The sequence below is a fragment of the Cygnus olor genome, chromosome 5, assembly GCF_009769625.2.
Source record: "Cygnus olor isolate bCygOlo1 chromosome 5, bCygOlo1.pri.v2, whole genome shotgun sequence".
In the NCBI taxonomy this organism is placed as follows: domain Eukaryota; kingdom Metazoa; phylum Chordata; class Aves; order Anseriformes; family Anatidae; genus Cygnus; species Cygnus olor.
The window spans coordinates 60,272,499-60,289,557 of NC_049173.1; the positions used below are offsets into that span (position 1 = coordinate 60,272,499).

The 17,059-nt window shown below is 42.0% G+C and overlaps 1 protein-coding gene and 1 long non-coding RNA gene across 6 annotated transcripts in view; one reads left to right on the forward strand and one right to left on the reverse strand.

The window, feature by feature from the left end:
- Positions 1-17,059, reverse strand: part of LOC121071566 — a 299,785-nt gene that overhangs the window by 141,499 nt on the left and 141,227 nt on the right. The window contains exon 4 of the long non-coding RNA XR_005820694.1: positions 4,749-4,811. This is a non-coding gene — a long non-coding RNA (uncharacterized LOC121071566). The remainder of the gene's footprint in view (positions 1-4,748; positions 4,812-17,059) is intronic.
- SYT9 (synaptotagmin 9) overlaps positions 13,913-17,059 on the forward strand; it is a 69,915-nt gene continuing 66,768 nt past the window's right edge. For all 5 annotated transcript variants that reach the window (XR_005820693.1, XM_040559908.1, XM_040559910.1 and 2 more), the window contains exon 1: positions 13,913-14,124. Coding sequence is in view for 4 of the 5 variants with exons in the window: in XM_040559908.1 (XP_040415842.1) it covers positions 13,977-14,124 (148 nt within the window). In the remaining variant the exon portion in view is untranslated. The remainder of the gene's footprint in view (positions 14,125-17,059) is intronic.

Here is a 17,059-nt window from a genome sequence, read left to right on the forward strand (position 1 = left end):
CATCATACTGAACTAAATTCAGTACTAAATATGCAACTGCCTCAAGATTAGGGTGAGGACAGGAGCAGCTGGACTAATTAGTACTAAGGTTATAGATCAGTATAGGAGGGGTCGTAAACCTAGAATTATTACTGGGTTAGTCCTTTATTTTGAATAAAAGTTTCTCAGATGGCTATCTAAAGAATCAGGTTGGTATCACTGGCCTTCGCTTAATACTTGGATTAGGGTTCAGACCACACAGTGGACAGGGATCAGGACAGCGAGGGCTAAAGTGCTATGATGATGATTGATGCTACCAATGATAAACAAGGGGGGGAAAAAAGTTATATTTCTATAGGATTTTAGAACATGTTTAATCCAGACTTATTGCTGCACTGGACATCTTCCTGAGAACAATATCCAAAATATAACTATAATTCCAGTTAAAACCTGAGTAAAAGATATAGCTTTCTTCCATACAATACATATAACAAGGCTAAAACAAAGATTGGTGAAAACAAAGGTTTGTAATTTATAATTTAAATGGGAAGTGCGAGTCATACGGCCAAGGTTATATTCAGGAATCAAGGAAGAAAAATCTTTAGTGCAAGATCTTTAAAATAACTTCTAACATGGGAAGAAGGCCAAGCTCTGCCTTAGGAGGGAGAAAACAACTCCATCCTCTACTGAGATGGATTTGAGCCATTTTTTCCCTTCAGGCAGAAGACAACAGAATTTCCTGAAACCTCGGGATGCTGCAAACTCGTGGAGAGGATTGATGAATGCAAGTTCAGGTAGAGACTGAAGAGTAAGTTAAATTTAATTCAGCTAAAAATCAGGTTAATGGTTATAGTTATGTCCCTCATGATTTAGTAAAGTTAACAGTAAGACAACACTCTATAAAGATGCAGCTGTTCTCTGAAAATGCATTATAGATCTTTTCATGTACTTCCTAATAAGAAAAAACAATCACAGAATTTATAGCACCTTACATCTCAGCAAGAAAATTTCTATTATTATTAGTGGAAAAAATAAAGGGAGTTAAAGAATCTCCTTAAAAAGTGTACATTGAGAGGTCTTTCAAAATCCATTAGATTTGCACATACTGAAGCAGATAGACAGATTACAATTCCCATTCTGAAGTTTCACTCTTTTATCTGACACCATATGGGAATACCACAGCATTACAATGCTTTAGCCTTTTCTCTTGGCATTTACAGTTCTGATGATTACCTATCCACCTTCTCCTGCCTCAAGCTTCTAAATACCGGTGTTCGCATTAGTTTACAATCCAGTCTACTGGAGTCTAGTTTTACATCTCACTGTTTTAAATTTCATAACTGCAGCCTTCTTTCATACTTTCTTTAAGACCTACAATACTTCCTCTACATTGTTTTCTGTTGCCCTGCACACTCTCTGTTCTTACTGTTTTTATTCAGAGTTGATGCTCAGCACCTTTCAGAATGTAATCTTAGTTTAGGGAGGCGGACTCCAGTACTTTCTTAGGGCTTGTCTGGTTATTACTGTGTCTCCAAGAATTCCTAGGTTGAGGTGAGCATACTTCCTTCAGTGTTAGACCTCATGCCTAATCATGTTTTGATTATGTTTATCACAGTTCTGCACACAGAGTGCTCAAAAAGTTAATGATGTGGCACCACTGCCTCTTCCCTTCAGTAACTTTAACCAGCAGCTAGGATGGATGTAGCTGTGGCAATAACTGAACTGTCAGCCCCTTCATCCCATGCTACAGAACATCTGCTGAACTAGACAATGACAGGAATTAGCAGTATCTTCAGCACCTAAGGAAGGTTTGGCTAGAAGGTTCCCTTGATAGTAGACACAAAACAACAACAACAAGCAAACTCCCTCACACCCTGAAACAATCAGAGGGAGATTTTAACATAAGACTATAAGTTTTATAGTTTATTATACTTAAAGTTCTCTCAGCTGTGCCCAAAGGAGAACTGTTTTACCCCAGGTACCCTGGCCTCTTTAGTTCAGGTCATCCTGAGTTTAGGAACCTCTCCCACTTTTGCAAATACAACCTTTTTAAAACAGCTCAAGTACTCTTTCTCCTATCCTCTATTCAGTAACCTTGGTTAAGCTCCTTTAAACAGCTCTGTGGGATATTACAGATGGATTTCAAAGAATAAATTCCAGTGTTAAGGAAAGGGCTGTGCAGACTTGAGATGGAGAAGCACATTTTCAGGAACAAGAACTATGTTTCTTAAGCTTTCTATCAATCATTCTTTCAGGTATGCAGCCTCATTTGTCTGGGAAAAGAGAAGTCTGTGTACACTGTTCAAAGAAATTGCAATGTATTGGCAATGTCATGTTCACAGCACAACTGTAAGTAAACTATTTTATGACAGTCCATAGGAAAGCATAAAACGCATAAGGAAGCCTGGAAATCTTGTAAGATGTGATCAATGAAAAACACAGTACTATATCTAAATTCAGCTCTGTAAAAGCCACCCATTTCCTGAGTCTATGCAAAGGTATTACAAATGATACAGAGAATGCTAGAAACAATAAAAAAGGAAGGAAAAGATATTTGAAACTGATTTGTGTGCAACCATGCAACATTATTAAAAAAATATTTTCCATTACATAAATATTATCATACTTAAGGTCTTCAGTTCAAAACAAACAAACAAAAAGCTGCCAACTGCACAGTATTTATCATGTTGCCTTTGATCTACAAGGTATACCAAAAAGCCAAAAATTCCACAGGGAAATTAAAGTTTAAGTTAATATGGAAAATGTAGAGGAACAGTAATGTATGATTTATACTGGACCAAATTCTCATTAGTGTTTGCTGAAGTAAAACAAGGTGTACTGGAAAAAGCCTACCTGTTATGTTATACTTCTTCCCAGGACAAAAATAATGAAGGTGTTATTCTGTGCATTTATGGAATTACAAAGAACTGTAATTCCATGTAACATTTGAGAATATTTAATCCCTTTACATAGGCAGAGGGATTCATAGGCAGAGAAAGCAGGCAGCAGAGCGAATGCTGTAATCTTTTCTTTAAAAACACAATTGGCACAGAAATTGTCCATTTTACTCAGGAGGATGCAATTACATTTCAGCTTTCATATAAAGCTGACTTCATAAAATTGAAAAGCCTGTGTATGAACAAAAACATAACAGCAGGGAAAAAACAAAGACTATAGTTGGCTATGGATCATTTCTCCTTCCCCACATGGTTTGAGGGAAAAATAGCTGGATGCACTGAGTGAAGCCAATCTGCAGTAAGCAAGCTTGTTTCAGCCCTGCTGACCTAACGGTAACAAGGAGCCCAGGACTGAAGAATTAAGACTCCTGAAGAAAGCACATAATCAACCCCTCATGTCTTTAAGTAAAGATTTCATGAGCTACATGGGTTAAAAAAAAAAAAAAAAAAAAAAAAAAGAGAGCGAGAGAGAGAGAGAGAGAGAGAGAGAGAAAGAGAAAGAGAAATGGAAAGTTATCTAAAGTCTCAAGGGAGGAAGAAGTACCTTGCTGGTCAACCAAAAGCCAGCAGTTGGGACTGGAATAGGGAAGCCCCACTCACTCCTTATTCTGCCAAACCCTTTGAGAGACTGCAACACAAATTTCCTGGATTATTTTAACTGAACCATTTTATGTAGGTTAATGCCAATCTGTTTGATTGGTTTAGGATGGTTAATAAGAACAAACCTCAGGGCTGAGGGGAGAAGGGGGGGTGGGATGGAATACAAAGACAGACAGACAGAAAGACAGAGGAAAGATCTTCTTTCCTTCCTCTCAGCTTCATATAGTAAAATTAGCAATGTTTGGCTAAATGAAGAGACTCTCTCTCTCTCTCTTTTTTTTTTTTTTTTTTTTCAAATCAGCAAAAACAACAGCAACAACAAAAACACCTCTGAAAAAGCTTGTCTTCTGCCCTCACTGGAACAGAAGATATTTTTAAATTCTTCGAAATTAAAAAAAACTGGGAAGACATTTCTCATCCAACTCTAACTGTACTATAATTAACAGAAGAAAAGTTTGGATTCAGATAGAAACCATAAATACAACTTTAAGATCAGAAACTGTCAACTTAAGAAGTTCCACTTACTATGTTAGGCTGCAATATGTTAATTAACTTTTACTAAGCAATGTTAGTTCCTAAGGTGAGAAGCAGGAAATAAAGTCAAAAGACTCTATTTCTATATTCAAACAAATATAGCTTATGTTGTGAGACATAACTGAGTGGAAATCCTGACCTGTTAAATATTGAGCTCTTTACGGTATAGTTTCAGATACTTTGATCAAATGTTAGAGAACTCAAATGACAGATTAATGTCCACTTGGAAAAAAACATGCTGCTCACACTTTATCAGAATTTCTCTTTTTTTTTTTTTTTTTGAGTATCATGTTGTTGGACAAAAAAAAAAAGTTGAACAATTATTTTGGTGAATACCTTAAAAATTAAATAATAATTAAATAATTAATGCTACAGAAATTTTATTTTATTATTGATAGCAACTAGACAGATTGTATGTCTGCCAAGAGCAAAGTTATCACCAATAACCACTTTGTTAAATACAATTAGAGAAATTTGCTACCTCTGACAATTTAGTGAGAACTATCAACAGAAATATCAATCATGTCACACATTCCTTAGTTTGCTCACATTTTCAGTATTAATAAAGTATTTATCAATGTGTCTATTATTGTGTTGCTAGTGGGACTCCAAGAAACTCATTTATGCATGGGGCTTCAGTCATAAGTTTGTTATGCCTGTGCCAAAGAAACAGCTTACCTTTCTTTCCATCAAACGTATCTCATACAGCAACATAGCTCATTTATTCACCCAATATTTCAACTGTAATAGAAAAAATAAGTTGTTTTTCAGTCTGTTGTGAAGAGATGTTCAAGCTATCTACAAAACTCTGTCTTACACAAATTTATGCCAAGCCCTAGCTCCTGTGATTTGCACAGAACAGAAGGCCATCAGCCTCTGCATTTAGGTATTGCAAGTTACACTGTTGCCAAAACATCATGTGGGTTTCCTTAGTCTCTTTTCTTTTTGAGTGAATTAAGTAAAAGAGAAAAGGAAATTGAACAAGTTATTTCTGTCGTTTGTTACTCAAACAAGCAGTCCAGGAGCATTACTGTAGGCAGTCCTGTTTCAGAGATATACTTGTTAAGTGTCTAACTTAGGGACACGGATTGTCCCATTTAATTAAACACGGAAGTATTCTGGTGCTTGAAGCAATGTACATGCATGTGCTTAAACTTTGATTTGAATTCACGCTTGTGGAAAAATGGATTACACATTCAAACTCTGCCTTGAGGCTAGGACAGCGATGGACACCATAGCACAGGCTCCAAAGCAATTACAGAAAGAGTCATACCAAAGAAACTTCCACAAAGAAGAAAAATGGAAAAAACGAGGTAAAACCTTTCATAAGAAACAGCATAAGGTCACGTCAAAAGTGGAAGGAGGTTTTTAAGGCCTTACAGTTCCACACACACAGTCACTTTACAGGCCACACACCTTTTGAAAGCATTTGCTGAACACCCAGAAGAAAGTAAGCTTCACAAAATCCCATCCCCTGCTAGAGATGGTGGCAATTTAGTAACCTGAAGTTATACACACCAGGAGAGCAGTATTATGGTCCCTTTTTTCAGGATCCTGACTGGGAGAAGGCTGTATGTTCAGGAGCAGTCATCCATGGGGCTCAAGGCCGGCGCTGCGCTGCTGAGGTGCCTCAGCCACAGGGCGGGCTCTGGCAGCCCCTGCCCCAGCCTGGCTCCGATTCTACCGCCCATGGGGCCCCCGCTACCCAGGAGTGCAGCAAGAAGCCATTGTGTGAGCATCCTTTAGGAACAGCTTTTCTTGTAAGAAGATCATACATTAGATCATACTCTTTACCAGAACCCAAATCAGTCTAAACCTGCTCATGAATGTATTAGCTAGGTATTTTGCTATGGATGAAAAACAGAATGGGCCAAATGAAGCAATTTGGACTTTTCAGATTTTTGTAATAACAGAAGTTGAACTTTCTGCCCAAGTGAATCTGCGAAGTCACACTCATATTAATTGATTTATTCCATCTTTTTCATTTACCTTTCCATTTTGACACTTCCAACTTCAAGACTACCTAGTGGAAAGCATATTCTTGATGCAATTTATTGGCTATTTTTAACCACCACTGGCTTCTGGATGGACTCCGGATTATCTGGTTACATGTTATGGAGCACAACCAGAACTAAAGGTAGATCTGAAAGGAATAAATTTTTTCATCAGTCCCCAAGGGTACTTGTGCGTCAGGGCAAGAATATCCAAGTTCCAGTTATGAGGTTGCATGGTCAACATTAGAACCAAGAGCCTGTGGGCCACACACAGATATATATTTTCTGTTCTTTGTGTAAGAGTAGTCATTCTCCAGCTCAGCTGTCCAGATGAAGGACTCAAATGCAACATCAAAAGCTGCTTTCTTAGCATTCTCTTACAAATTCAGGAAGCTATAAACCATAAACCCACAAAACGTTTTTATTCCTTCTTTCAGTTAGGAAATAGTAATAAGTAGCTGCAAGCTCCTGAGTGGAAATACATTAGTAGAGCTTTCCTCCAGTCCACTTTATGATTGAGATCTTTTATACCTACTCACATGAACTGTGCCACTAAGACAATCAATGAGTTATTATATCAAAGGTCCTACTAGACAGTAAGATACCAATTTTGAAAATCATTTTTGTCCCAGATGATTCTGCTTTTTGAACTAGAAAAAAATGCTTTAGACGTAATAACATTTACTTTATTCAGTGGCTTTAAAGTTTGCTGAGCCTTCTTCGGGTTTTACATACAGTCCTGAATATTAGCTGGACTCCTATAATAACTTTTTTTCTGGGCAAGCTATTTTCAGTGACCTTTATTACATGTCATTTCTCATGTACATTTCATGCATTTACAAATACACAAATGCTATAAATGACACAGATGTTGTCGTTTTTTGTTGGCTGGAGATTCATAAAGTATAGGACCAGCTCATACCTTGTTATCACCTGGCTCCTGTGAGCATGTTAACATAAATAACAAACTTCAGGGGTAAACCTTAAAGGAGTAAGACACCTCATTTTCAGGGACTTCTTTTCCAAAATCAACTTTTCATCTTCCTTAAGGACTTAGATGCTTCAGCACATGAGGGGAGAATATTAGGCACAATGCCTCAGAAACAGGAAGTACAATGGTTGTCAAGGTTAATGTAGGAACACTCTTCAGCGTATTCCCTTTTCTAAATAATAGTCTACCAAGTAACACAGAAATCAGCAGAAGAACCATCACTTTTGCAATTTTGCTCTCTGTTCAAGAATAACTCACAGAGCAAGACAGTGTTATGCTTCTCACAGCTCATGATTAGGGTCATTGAATCATGGAATATGTCAAGTTGGAAGGGACCCACAAGGATCATCGAGTTCAACTCCTGGCTCCACACAGGACTACCAGTACATAAAACCTTTATGTCTGAGATCTATCAAACTCTTTATCAGTTGTCCAAATGGTTCTTGAACTCTAGTAGGCTTGGCACCTCTCTGTTCTCAAGGGAGTCAACAGCTCCTCCTAATTCAGTATCAGCTACAAACTTATTTAGCACGCATTCGAGTCCTGCATCCAGACCATATATAAAAACATGGAAGAGAACTGGTCCTAAAATGGAGTGCTGCAGAACCCCACTAGTGACTGGCCACCAGTCTGATGTAACCCCATTTACTAAAACCCTTTGAGCCCGACCCATCAGCAAACTGTTTACCCAGGCATTTGCTTTTCTGTAATCCCTGCCCAGAGCATCTCAGCTGTGTCATTGACAAACCCAAGCTCCATATAACTCATCTCATCTAGAACTGAATCTAGCATCAGATCCAGAATCTAATCTAGAATCACCTAGAAATAAACCTAGAGTGAGTGAACCATTTTTAAATGAACAAACAACAACAACAACAAAAAAACCACAACTCCTTAGATTACCAGGACTACATTTGTAAAAAAGATTAGGAGTACAAAGGACAAAAGCATATGAAAGTGTGAGGAAGGCACAAAGCTTGAATTTGATTAAAAAAATATATTTCTTATGCTAAAATTATATTACTTTCTGTTTTCCATAATGTATAACAGATATCCAGGGACAGGTTCATTTGTGCTGTAACTCTATTAGTTTCAAAAGCTTGCAACAGAGATGTATCTGGCCCTTCATATTTAGTACCAAAACACAATAAAAATCTGTTTCATTTTTTTAAATAAAATGGATAAATAAAATGAATTCCATGAAAGAAATTTGCATTTATATAGCTCTTCTCATTGACAAAGGATCTCAAAGCAATTTACTGATAGCCACATAAATTTCTAATTAAGAATTCTTTTTTTGGATTATTTCTGCTTAAACGTGTCTTCTGAATCACCAGAACTTCAGGCTACTGCATGTTAACTGTGTCATATCCCAGTCTACACCCTTACAAATTAGGAACTGGATTGGACCCCCTCCTGTGCTGGCTGAATCCTTACTCAAAAGAGTAATCCCGCAGAATTCAATGAACCTACTCACATAGTAGGTGAGTTGTGTATTAAAATATTGTAGAGCTTACACCTATACATCTGAGGCCATCCATGCGAGTTTCTCTGCCTTTATAATTCTTCCCTTTAAATTTAGAAAACCACAGTGTAATCCTACCAGAATAATATTAGCTCATTTTGCATCTGCAGCCTAACAGAAAAACTAAACGCTCCCCCAAGTGGGATGCCACCCTGAAAGGGGGAGCTCTGTCTCACAAGCACGTGTTAGTCCCCATGTTCTGTAAAGAGCATCTCCTTTTTTTTTTTCTTTTTTTTTTTTTCCTGAGCCAGAAACAGCATCATTTGTCTGGTGGCTATATGAAAAGCTTATCTAGTTCACTTTGTGTTCATCTAAAGTTGATCTGCTTAATTATTTCTTCCATTAAACAGCCCACTGCTGCTTCATTCTGGTTGGAAAAAGTGTCAGTGTTACAGGAGAGAGCTTTTCTGCTCAGAGGTGCTGGGATTAGAAGAACAATCGCTTTGCCGTTGGAGATTTGTGTTTGGAGGCAAATTATTTCTGAGCACGAAGGAACATTTTTATGCTGACACGCACCCGTGTTATGAACTAATGTCAGGCTCTGGGGTGGCAGTAGTTATAGTCCAACGGATCAAAACTGTTGGTTTTGGATAAATAAGACATCTAGTGTTATTAGAAAACAGAAGGAAGCATGTGGCAAAACAGGACAATTTAATGGCATCGTTTGTAGTAAAGCTGACTTCTTGGAGGTATGGTGTGCAGCACTCCCTGGAAATAGACCATTTGGGAAGGCAAGAAAAGAATTTGATGCCTTCTTTTTTGTCAGTGTGTCAACTTGGATGAGAGCATAATAAAATGGAGAATAATGGCAAACAAGGTCTTAGGTCTCTGGTACTTTGTCTCTGGTACTTTAGTGTACCAAAAAGCACAAGGAATCAAAATGAATGAACTCTTCAGAAGTATGACAAACGTGTTGTATATAGTTGCGCAGACCTTCTCTTCTCCTAGTACGTCACCTTGGTTTCTCCCTCCGATGCTGTACTCTCTGTTGATCTACATGTAGCGATATTTCCTATCTTCAGTAAGTTTACCTAACATTTCTCTGTTTTGCAATTACAACTATTTGAACAACAAGCAGCTCAAAGTTAAAATGCTTGAAAACTTGCTACAGCCAATGCAGTTTCTGTTTGCAGCCATCACCTGCCCAACTTTTTTCAAAGCTTTGCTAGATGTTTTTTCAGAGATTCCTTAGCACTGCCTCATGGCTAGCTTTGGATCACAGCCACAGCTCTATTTCTTTGAATGGCTTCACTGAGTAGCCAGTGGGATTCAGCTTCTGCTGTCAGTCTGGAGATATCTGAGCTACAGAGAAGAAAACGTGCTGCAACCTGGTTTCTTAAGCAACGCTTAGAGGGTTTCTCATAGTTTTGACTTGGTTCAAAGCTTTGACATTTGGGAAATGCTAAGGAGTAAGCTGAGTGCTCCATACTTTCATTTATCTGATGCTGTTATCCCAGAACTCAGATTAGCCCAAATTGGATCGTGCCTCCTACTGTGAGTCATTTGCTTTCAAAAGGTCTCTGTGAGCTGAAAACCCAGTGACAAGTCTAGATTTTGGGTCCTGTGTTCCTTTTGGGTAAACGGGCTTCTGCTTCCCACAGGAATCAGTAGTAGTAGGAATTAATAAATGCCTCACGTTTCAGTTCTGAAGTCTTTAATTTCAGAAATTATAAAAAATCTCAACACAAACTACAGGTCGTATTTCTTTGGAAATTTGGAGGGAGAAGTGATTAAAAAAATTCCAGAGCCAATCTTTTGCACAGAGTTAAAGCACAGAAAAAGGAACACCACAGACCAAAGTCACTCTACTGGTGCCTTCACCTTCCAGGTGACTATAAAATGGAAATGTTGAGCCTGGGACACTTAACGCTGAACAAAGCCAGGCTTCACTTGGAATGACCGTGATTTTGCTCTGATGGATTCTTTCTTTCCACTTGTGATTGAAGAGAGGTAACTCTTCATAGAAGAGTCAGGCTTATCCTTCCCTGACACTCTGCCCATGCCCCCACCTGTTACCCTCAAGCAAGGGGGCTGTTAAAGCTGCTGCTGAAGTTCCCTCCTAATGTAAAAGAGGTTTGTGTGGTGGGTGCACGAAACATTCCACCCAAAGATGTGTGATGCTGAGGAAGAAGACTGTAAAGAACCCCTTAAAACAAGGACAGTATCAAATTGCAAAAAGGAATTCCAAACAACAACAAAAACCAGATTTAACCCGTTTGGTCTGTAATTCGGCATGCTACCAGACCAGAAAGGTATAAAACTTTGCCAAACACTTGATGAGTTCTGCTTACAGCGTAGGCATAATAAAAATTCTGATGCAAGTTGCCTACTTTCTTCCAGAAAGGCGTTTGTTTCATGAACACCTGTGCTTCGAAGATGATTTCATTGCCAGGCAACCCTTGTGTTACTGCTAGAACACTGGGGAAAAGCTTTATTTCAAGGTAAGAAAGAAGAATGTGTCAATTGAGGATGACAGAATTGTTGTAGGTCAAACAGTTAAACTTACTTTGATTCCACGTCTAGTGGGCTTGGGGATTTTTTTCTAGTTTCTGAGTACACTGTACTGTGTGAGGGCAGCTCTGCACTAAACAGAAAAAATATATATACCTATGGTCAGTACAAGCTGTAACTTTCAACATCAGGTTAACAGGAGTGTCCCACTGCATCATGCAATGCCCTTCTAGGACCACAGTTCGTTAGGGCAGCATATACTGGTGTTCTCAAGTGTACCGCCTGCCCTGAATGGGCAAAATTTGCAGCTGAGACAAGAGTAAGCTCATCACAACTAGGGATGACAGAAAGAATAGAAAAATGCTTTCAATGGCAACAAAATGGCAGATATAGCCTAGTTTTCACAATTATTCATAGGAATGAGAATTGCGTTTGCTTTTAGACACAGCAGATTCCATTTGCTGTAATTATCTCCAGAAAAAGACTCGGTGTTTTCTTGGACAGTGTACTAAGTACCTGTTCAGAGCTTTTGAGAATAGATGTCTTTGTTTACTAGCCGTGACATCCAAGCAATTTCATGGTCTTTCCTCCATTAGATTCTGAAAAATTTCCTACCATCACCACCTGCATTACAAACATATCAGCACCTTCAGATTTCTACCATTTCAAAAATGAAGCAATATATTTTAATTAGAGGAGAAAGATAAAGAAGTTACCACTTCATCAGCAGGCCATCCAGAGTTCACTCTGCGGCAAGCTAGAATTCCAGGCTAGTGCTGAGCTTATGGTCCCACAGGAAAAGAACCACACTTTAGTAAATACATTAATATCACTCTCAGTCGATAGGTTCGACTGTCCTGGATGCAGTACAAGCTATAGAACAGCACTGCTCTCTAGGTATGGCATGATTGCTGACTACTTGGACTGCACTTGGCAGATGTCTCCATCAGTGGTCTTTAACAGCCCCTCTGTCTTTCCTCCTCTTTATTACCTTCCACCAGCATTGACCAGTACTTGATTCGGTGTTACAGATGAAAGAGTAGCTAACCCCAAAGAGCTTATGAGTGTGAATAATTCACTAAGCCTTTTGAGAGTGGTTTTCCCCCAAAGGAAATCTCTGGTAGCTCAAGGTTCTACCAAGTTCTGTAAACTACAGCCCTTCTTTGCTGAAGCAGCAAGAGCAGCAGTACTCCTATTGCCAAGTCCTTGGTTTCAGAGAAAGCTGTGATTCACAGCTCCTCTTCAGAATCCTCTCTTTCCCCTCTCTTCCTGCACTCTCGGAGAAGCAAGTCAATCCCACTGGTATTCCCAACACTAAGTTAAGTATTTGTGCAGCATTTATTGAGGCTAGTAGGAAGTTTCTTCTTGCTTGGATGTGAAAACATATACTTATGAATAGAATATCTCTGGGCTTCAGAAGTATGATTTCAGTGAGTATAACAGCTACAGGCCATTTCATTATCTATGATTAACTTCTAAGAAGAAGCCAGCATGACAGTTACCTGTTTGCTGATGGAATTATACCTGGTTTATACAATCATGTTTTACAGACATCATTTTTCTATTAGAACAGGAAAAAGCTCATGCCTTTTGAGACATAAGCAATGGTGCCAAAGCACTAGCAATCCTTACACTAGTAAACAACTTCTGTTGTTAATGTCTGCCCTAGTCACAGAGTATGTTGTAACTTATTTCACTGCTATAGTTTTTTCTTTAGAAAGAAAGAAAGAAAGAAAGAAAGAAAGAAAGAAAGAAAGAAAGAAAGAAAAAAAAAAAAAACAGTTTCTACCAGAAGATGTTGCTGTATGCACTATTCTAGAACCATTATCACCAATCTTTAAGCAGTAGGCTGAACATCACTAGCAGTCTGAACTTTCTGAGCTCATCATGGCCTCTGATGTTTACTTAAACCACTCTAAAACAGAGACATAAAACATCAAGTTAAATGTAGTAGCTTCTCAGCTTCTCTCCTCACAAAACCAACAGCCTCCCTGCTGACCAGTCCAGGGGGCCAAGCAGCACCTCACACCTCTCCTGCTTCTCAGGATAACTACACGCATCGGATGGTGGCTTCTCAGCCTGCTGCCTTCTCTGGGAGAGCAGGAGGCTCTCCTGCCTGCTCTTCAAGCTGGGCCCGGTTCTCGGGTGCCCGGGATTTGTCAGTGATGCTTTAACTCTTCCTAACCCACCCCACAAAACAGCTGAAGCACACCATTAGCTACATGGGACTCACACTATAAACGTCTTCCCCTCCGCTAGGCTCCCAACTGCTAGGGCACGCATTATTTACTGAGAAATAATTTCAAGACAGCTAGTTGAGTGAATGTAATCCTTTCTGAATAGGAGCAGGCAGTGAGGCTCAAAAAGCTCACGGTGTTTAACTGTTTATAGACACTAAAAGTAGACCAGCAAAGAGGGGGCTAGGGCCTGGCTCGTGATGAAGAAGAGGAGGAGGAGGAGGAAGAAGAGTAGTTTCCCGAGGCTTGCTGCCTGCCGAGACCCGCACCCGAGGCCTCCTTTTCCTACACCCTGCAAATTCTCCCCCGGCCCGGCCGCAGCCGGTTGGGTGCCCCCCGCGCCGGGCAGAGCTGCGGCGGCGCGTCTGGGCGGGCGCCCGCCCTCCCCGCTCCCGCATTCAACTGGTGGGTCCTCCTCCTCCTCCTCTCCTCCTCCTCCTCGGCCGCCCCAGAGGAGCGCGGCGGCGCGGCCGGCGGGCAGAGGCTGCGGGACGGCCCCCGGCGGGGCGAAGCTGGCAGCGGGGGGCGCGGCGGGCGGCCCGGCGGGGCGGGTGCGCGGCCGGCGGCGCTGGCGGAGGATGCGGGCGGCGGCCCCGCGGCGCGGGCGGCTGCAGGAGGGCGGCGGCGGCGGCGGCGGGGCCGGCGGCGGGCAGCGGCGCGGCGCCTGACCGCAGAGCTCCGCTCCGCGCCCGAGGATGCTGGGGGGCGATGCCCGGCGACAGGGAGGACGAGATCTGCCAGAAAGCGCTGCAGCTGCTGGCCGAGCTGTGCTCCGTCGGGGCGGTGGAGAACGAGAACTGCCGGGATTTCATCTACTACCTGCGGGACAGAGCCCGGCCCCGCCTCACCGACTCAGGTACGGCCGCGGCTCCCCGGGCGGGCGGGCGGCGGGAGGAGGGCGCCTGCCCCGCGGGGGGCGCCCGGGGCGGCGGGCCGAGGCCTCTCGGCCCCGCGGGGCCGCCGGCGGGGACGGGGGCACCCCCGCAGCCCGGGCCCGGGGCACCTTCCTCCGCTCCGCCGGCGGCCGCCGCGGCGCCCGGCGCTCGCTCGCATCGCAGGCGGGCGGAGCCCGGCGCTTCGGGGAGACGCGGCCCCCCCGGGGCTCCCGGGGCAGCCGGACACGGCTGCTGCCGGCCGAGGGCAGGGCTCCGGGCAACTTTCTCGCCCGGCTGGGCGACCCGCGGCCCCGCGGGCGGCCTCGGCGGCCGCCTCGGGCCACAGCACCCTTGCCCGGTGCGGCGCCTCGGGGCACGACATCCTCGGCCGGTGCAGCCGCCCCGGAGCTTGCTGCGGTGTCGCCGGGCTCGGGGGCTCTCTCCGTGCTCCCGGGGCCCTCCCCGCGGCGCTGGCTCCGGTTGCGAAGGCAGCGGGGTTTTCCGGGGCGCTTCACGCGCGGCGCAATCCAACCTAACTTCCCAGTTCTGCCTCCTCGCAGGCTGCAAAGACTGCTTCTTGCAGTTCCGTAGCAGGTGTGGGGGCCGGAGGTCTGGCGAGATGTACGCTGAGGGTGTGCGTCTGGATTATGGTTGCCTTCTTGTATCTTGGCATAGCACTGATTTAAAAACTTTCGCTTAAGGAAGCTTCCTAAGCTTTCAGCTAGTCAAAAATGCTGAAAGACTGACGATGTTCTGGACATCTCTGGCCATAAAGGGAAAGGCAAATTACAATTTCACTTAGGAGCTTAATATATTTATGTTTACACCATCAAGTGGAGTTTGCTCACTGTGAGCAGAAATTTAAAGAGTTAAAAGAGAAGTTGATAAACATTTGTAGTACTCAAAAGCCTCGGTGCTAGATCAGCTGATCGTCACAGCATAGTATTATTTTCCGTAATATTCCCTGGAACACGTTAGCTCATTTAGCACAGGGCAGTCAAATTACACTGTAATCTTAAACACTTTTATGTGATTTGGGAAACCTGAAGTAGGACTCAAAGTGCAACTTACTGACAAATGCTTGGATATGATGAAAGGCCCGGAGGAAACCAGTAACAAGAAGAAAATGGGGGGGGGGGGGGGGTGCTCTTCTATCACAATAAATGAATAAGGAGTTTTCCTATACTCAGTCTGCTCATATCCAAATTTATTTGCAGCCATTCCGGCTTATCTCTCACTTGAAATATTCAAATTAAAGTAATTCATGCAATGTTTGATAAGGATTTTTTAAAATTAGACAGATTTAATTGTTTTGTTCGTATAGACAGATTTAATTGCTTTGTTCACATAAGCAGTAATTTTTGTAACAGACACCTGTGATTTTCTGTAATTTTCATTTACCAGGGGATTAATCACATATTTGTATATCAGGTGATGATTCCCAAAATGTCTACTTAAATCAGTGCTCTCTTTGAATACTAAATAACTAGAAATGCATGTGAAGACTTCAGCCTCAGCTAACTTGGATAACAGCTTTTTGGATTCCTTTAAGAAGGTGCCTGTTTTTTCCATCAGCCTCAGCCAGAGAATACCTGGCATTGGTTTGGGAGCATTTTTCAGACATGCTGTGCTCGGTAAAAATTCATCACCACTACTTAAAGACAAAAATTTGAATTGTATTTATTTCTACCTGTTTTGCTTAAACCATTATTATACATTATTATGTAAACAGACTCTGGTACTATTGCAAACCCGCTCAATTACACAGAGCAGTGCTCCCTAACCTTCGCCAGCCGATGTGCAACAACAGTGAGCAATTATGCTGCAGGCAGCATCTTCCTATTGGCCTCAATTTTAACATTTTTATTTTCTGCAGCTGCAGGCAGTCTCAAAGGGTCTAGCAGGCAACACATTATCCATGAGCCCTGACTCAGAAACCACTTCTGTAGAGTAGCAATGTTATGGCAGGAATTTACTAATTTACCCTGCCTTGTATTTCTTTGATTAAAATACGTGTGTTGTCCCAGTAAACTGGCTGCCCGTGAGGTTTGTTTAACCAGTGATGTGATGGTATGGGCTGTGAGAAGACAGTGTACCTAACTTCCAAAAAGAAGGAATAAGATTTGCAATCACAGGGTAGTACACTGGCTTGATTTACATTGTGAATTTCATTGACTTAACAATGGTGAAATGTCATGAAAAAGGACCTGATAGCACGTCCAGCCACTCTCCAGCAACCGGTGGCCTAAATTTAGGGAGGTGAAGAAAACCTGTGCTGAAAGACAGCATCCTCCTAGCAGAAACAGGCAAAAGAAGAAGCTGTAATTGCTATAACCCATGTTTCTTTGCTGTGTGAAGGTGATATGCATTAGCCAAACTGAGCAACCTCCTCTTGGGCCAGACAACAGACCTATCTAAAAATGTGTACAACATTGCTTGAATTGAGAAAAGTGCAGCTAGAAAACATTTATGATGAGTTTTTATACAACAATTAAAGCATTTATGCATGCTTTTATGTGTTTTTTCTCCAATAAAATACTACTTGCCTACCCCAACTACATGATAGACATGAATGCTTTACAGCAGCCCACTTGGTTTGAGCCATTCATGTATGTTGGCTGTATTGTGGGAGTGGTAGGGGGACTGGACAGGCATGGTAGATACTGGCTCCCCACCATCTGAGAACATGGTGTGGGACTCAGAGAAGGAGGGAGGGGGCCGAGCTGGGTGCTTGGAACATGCACAGCTTCTTATTTTTCACCCAACTTGTCCTATTATGGGAAGCACTGTGAACTGCTTAGAGCATAAGTTTAAGGGCTAATGAGTTCCAGATTGAATGCACTGGTCTGCTGGATTAAAAGGGTGACATGGGTGAGTCAGATTTTAAAGGTTTTCAGAAAACTAAAAATGCAAATT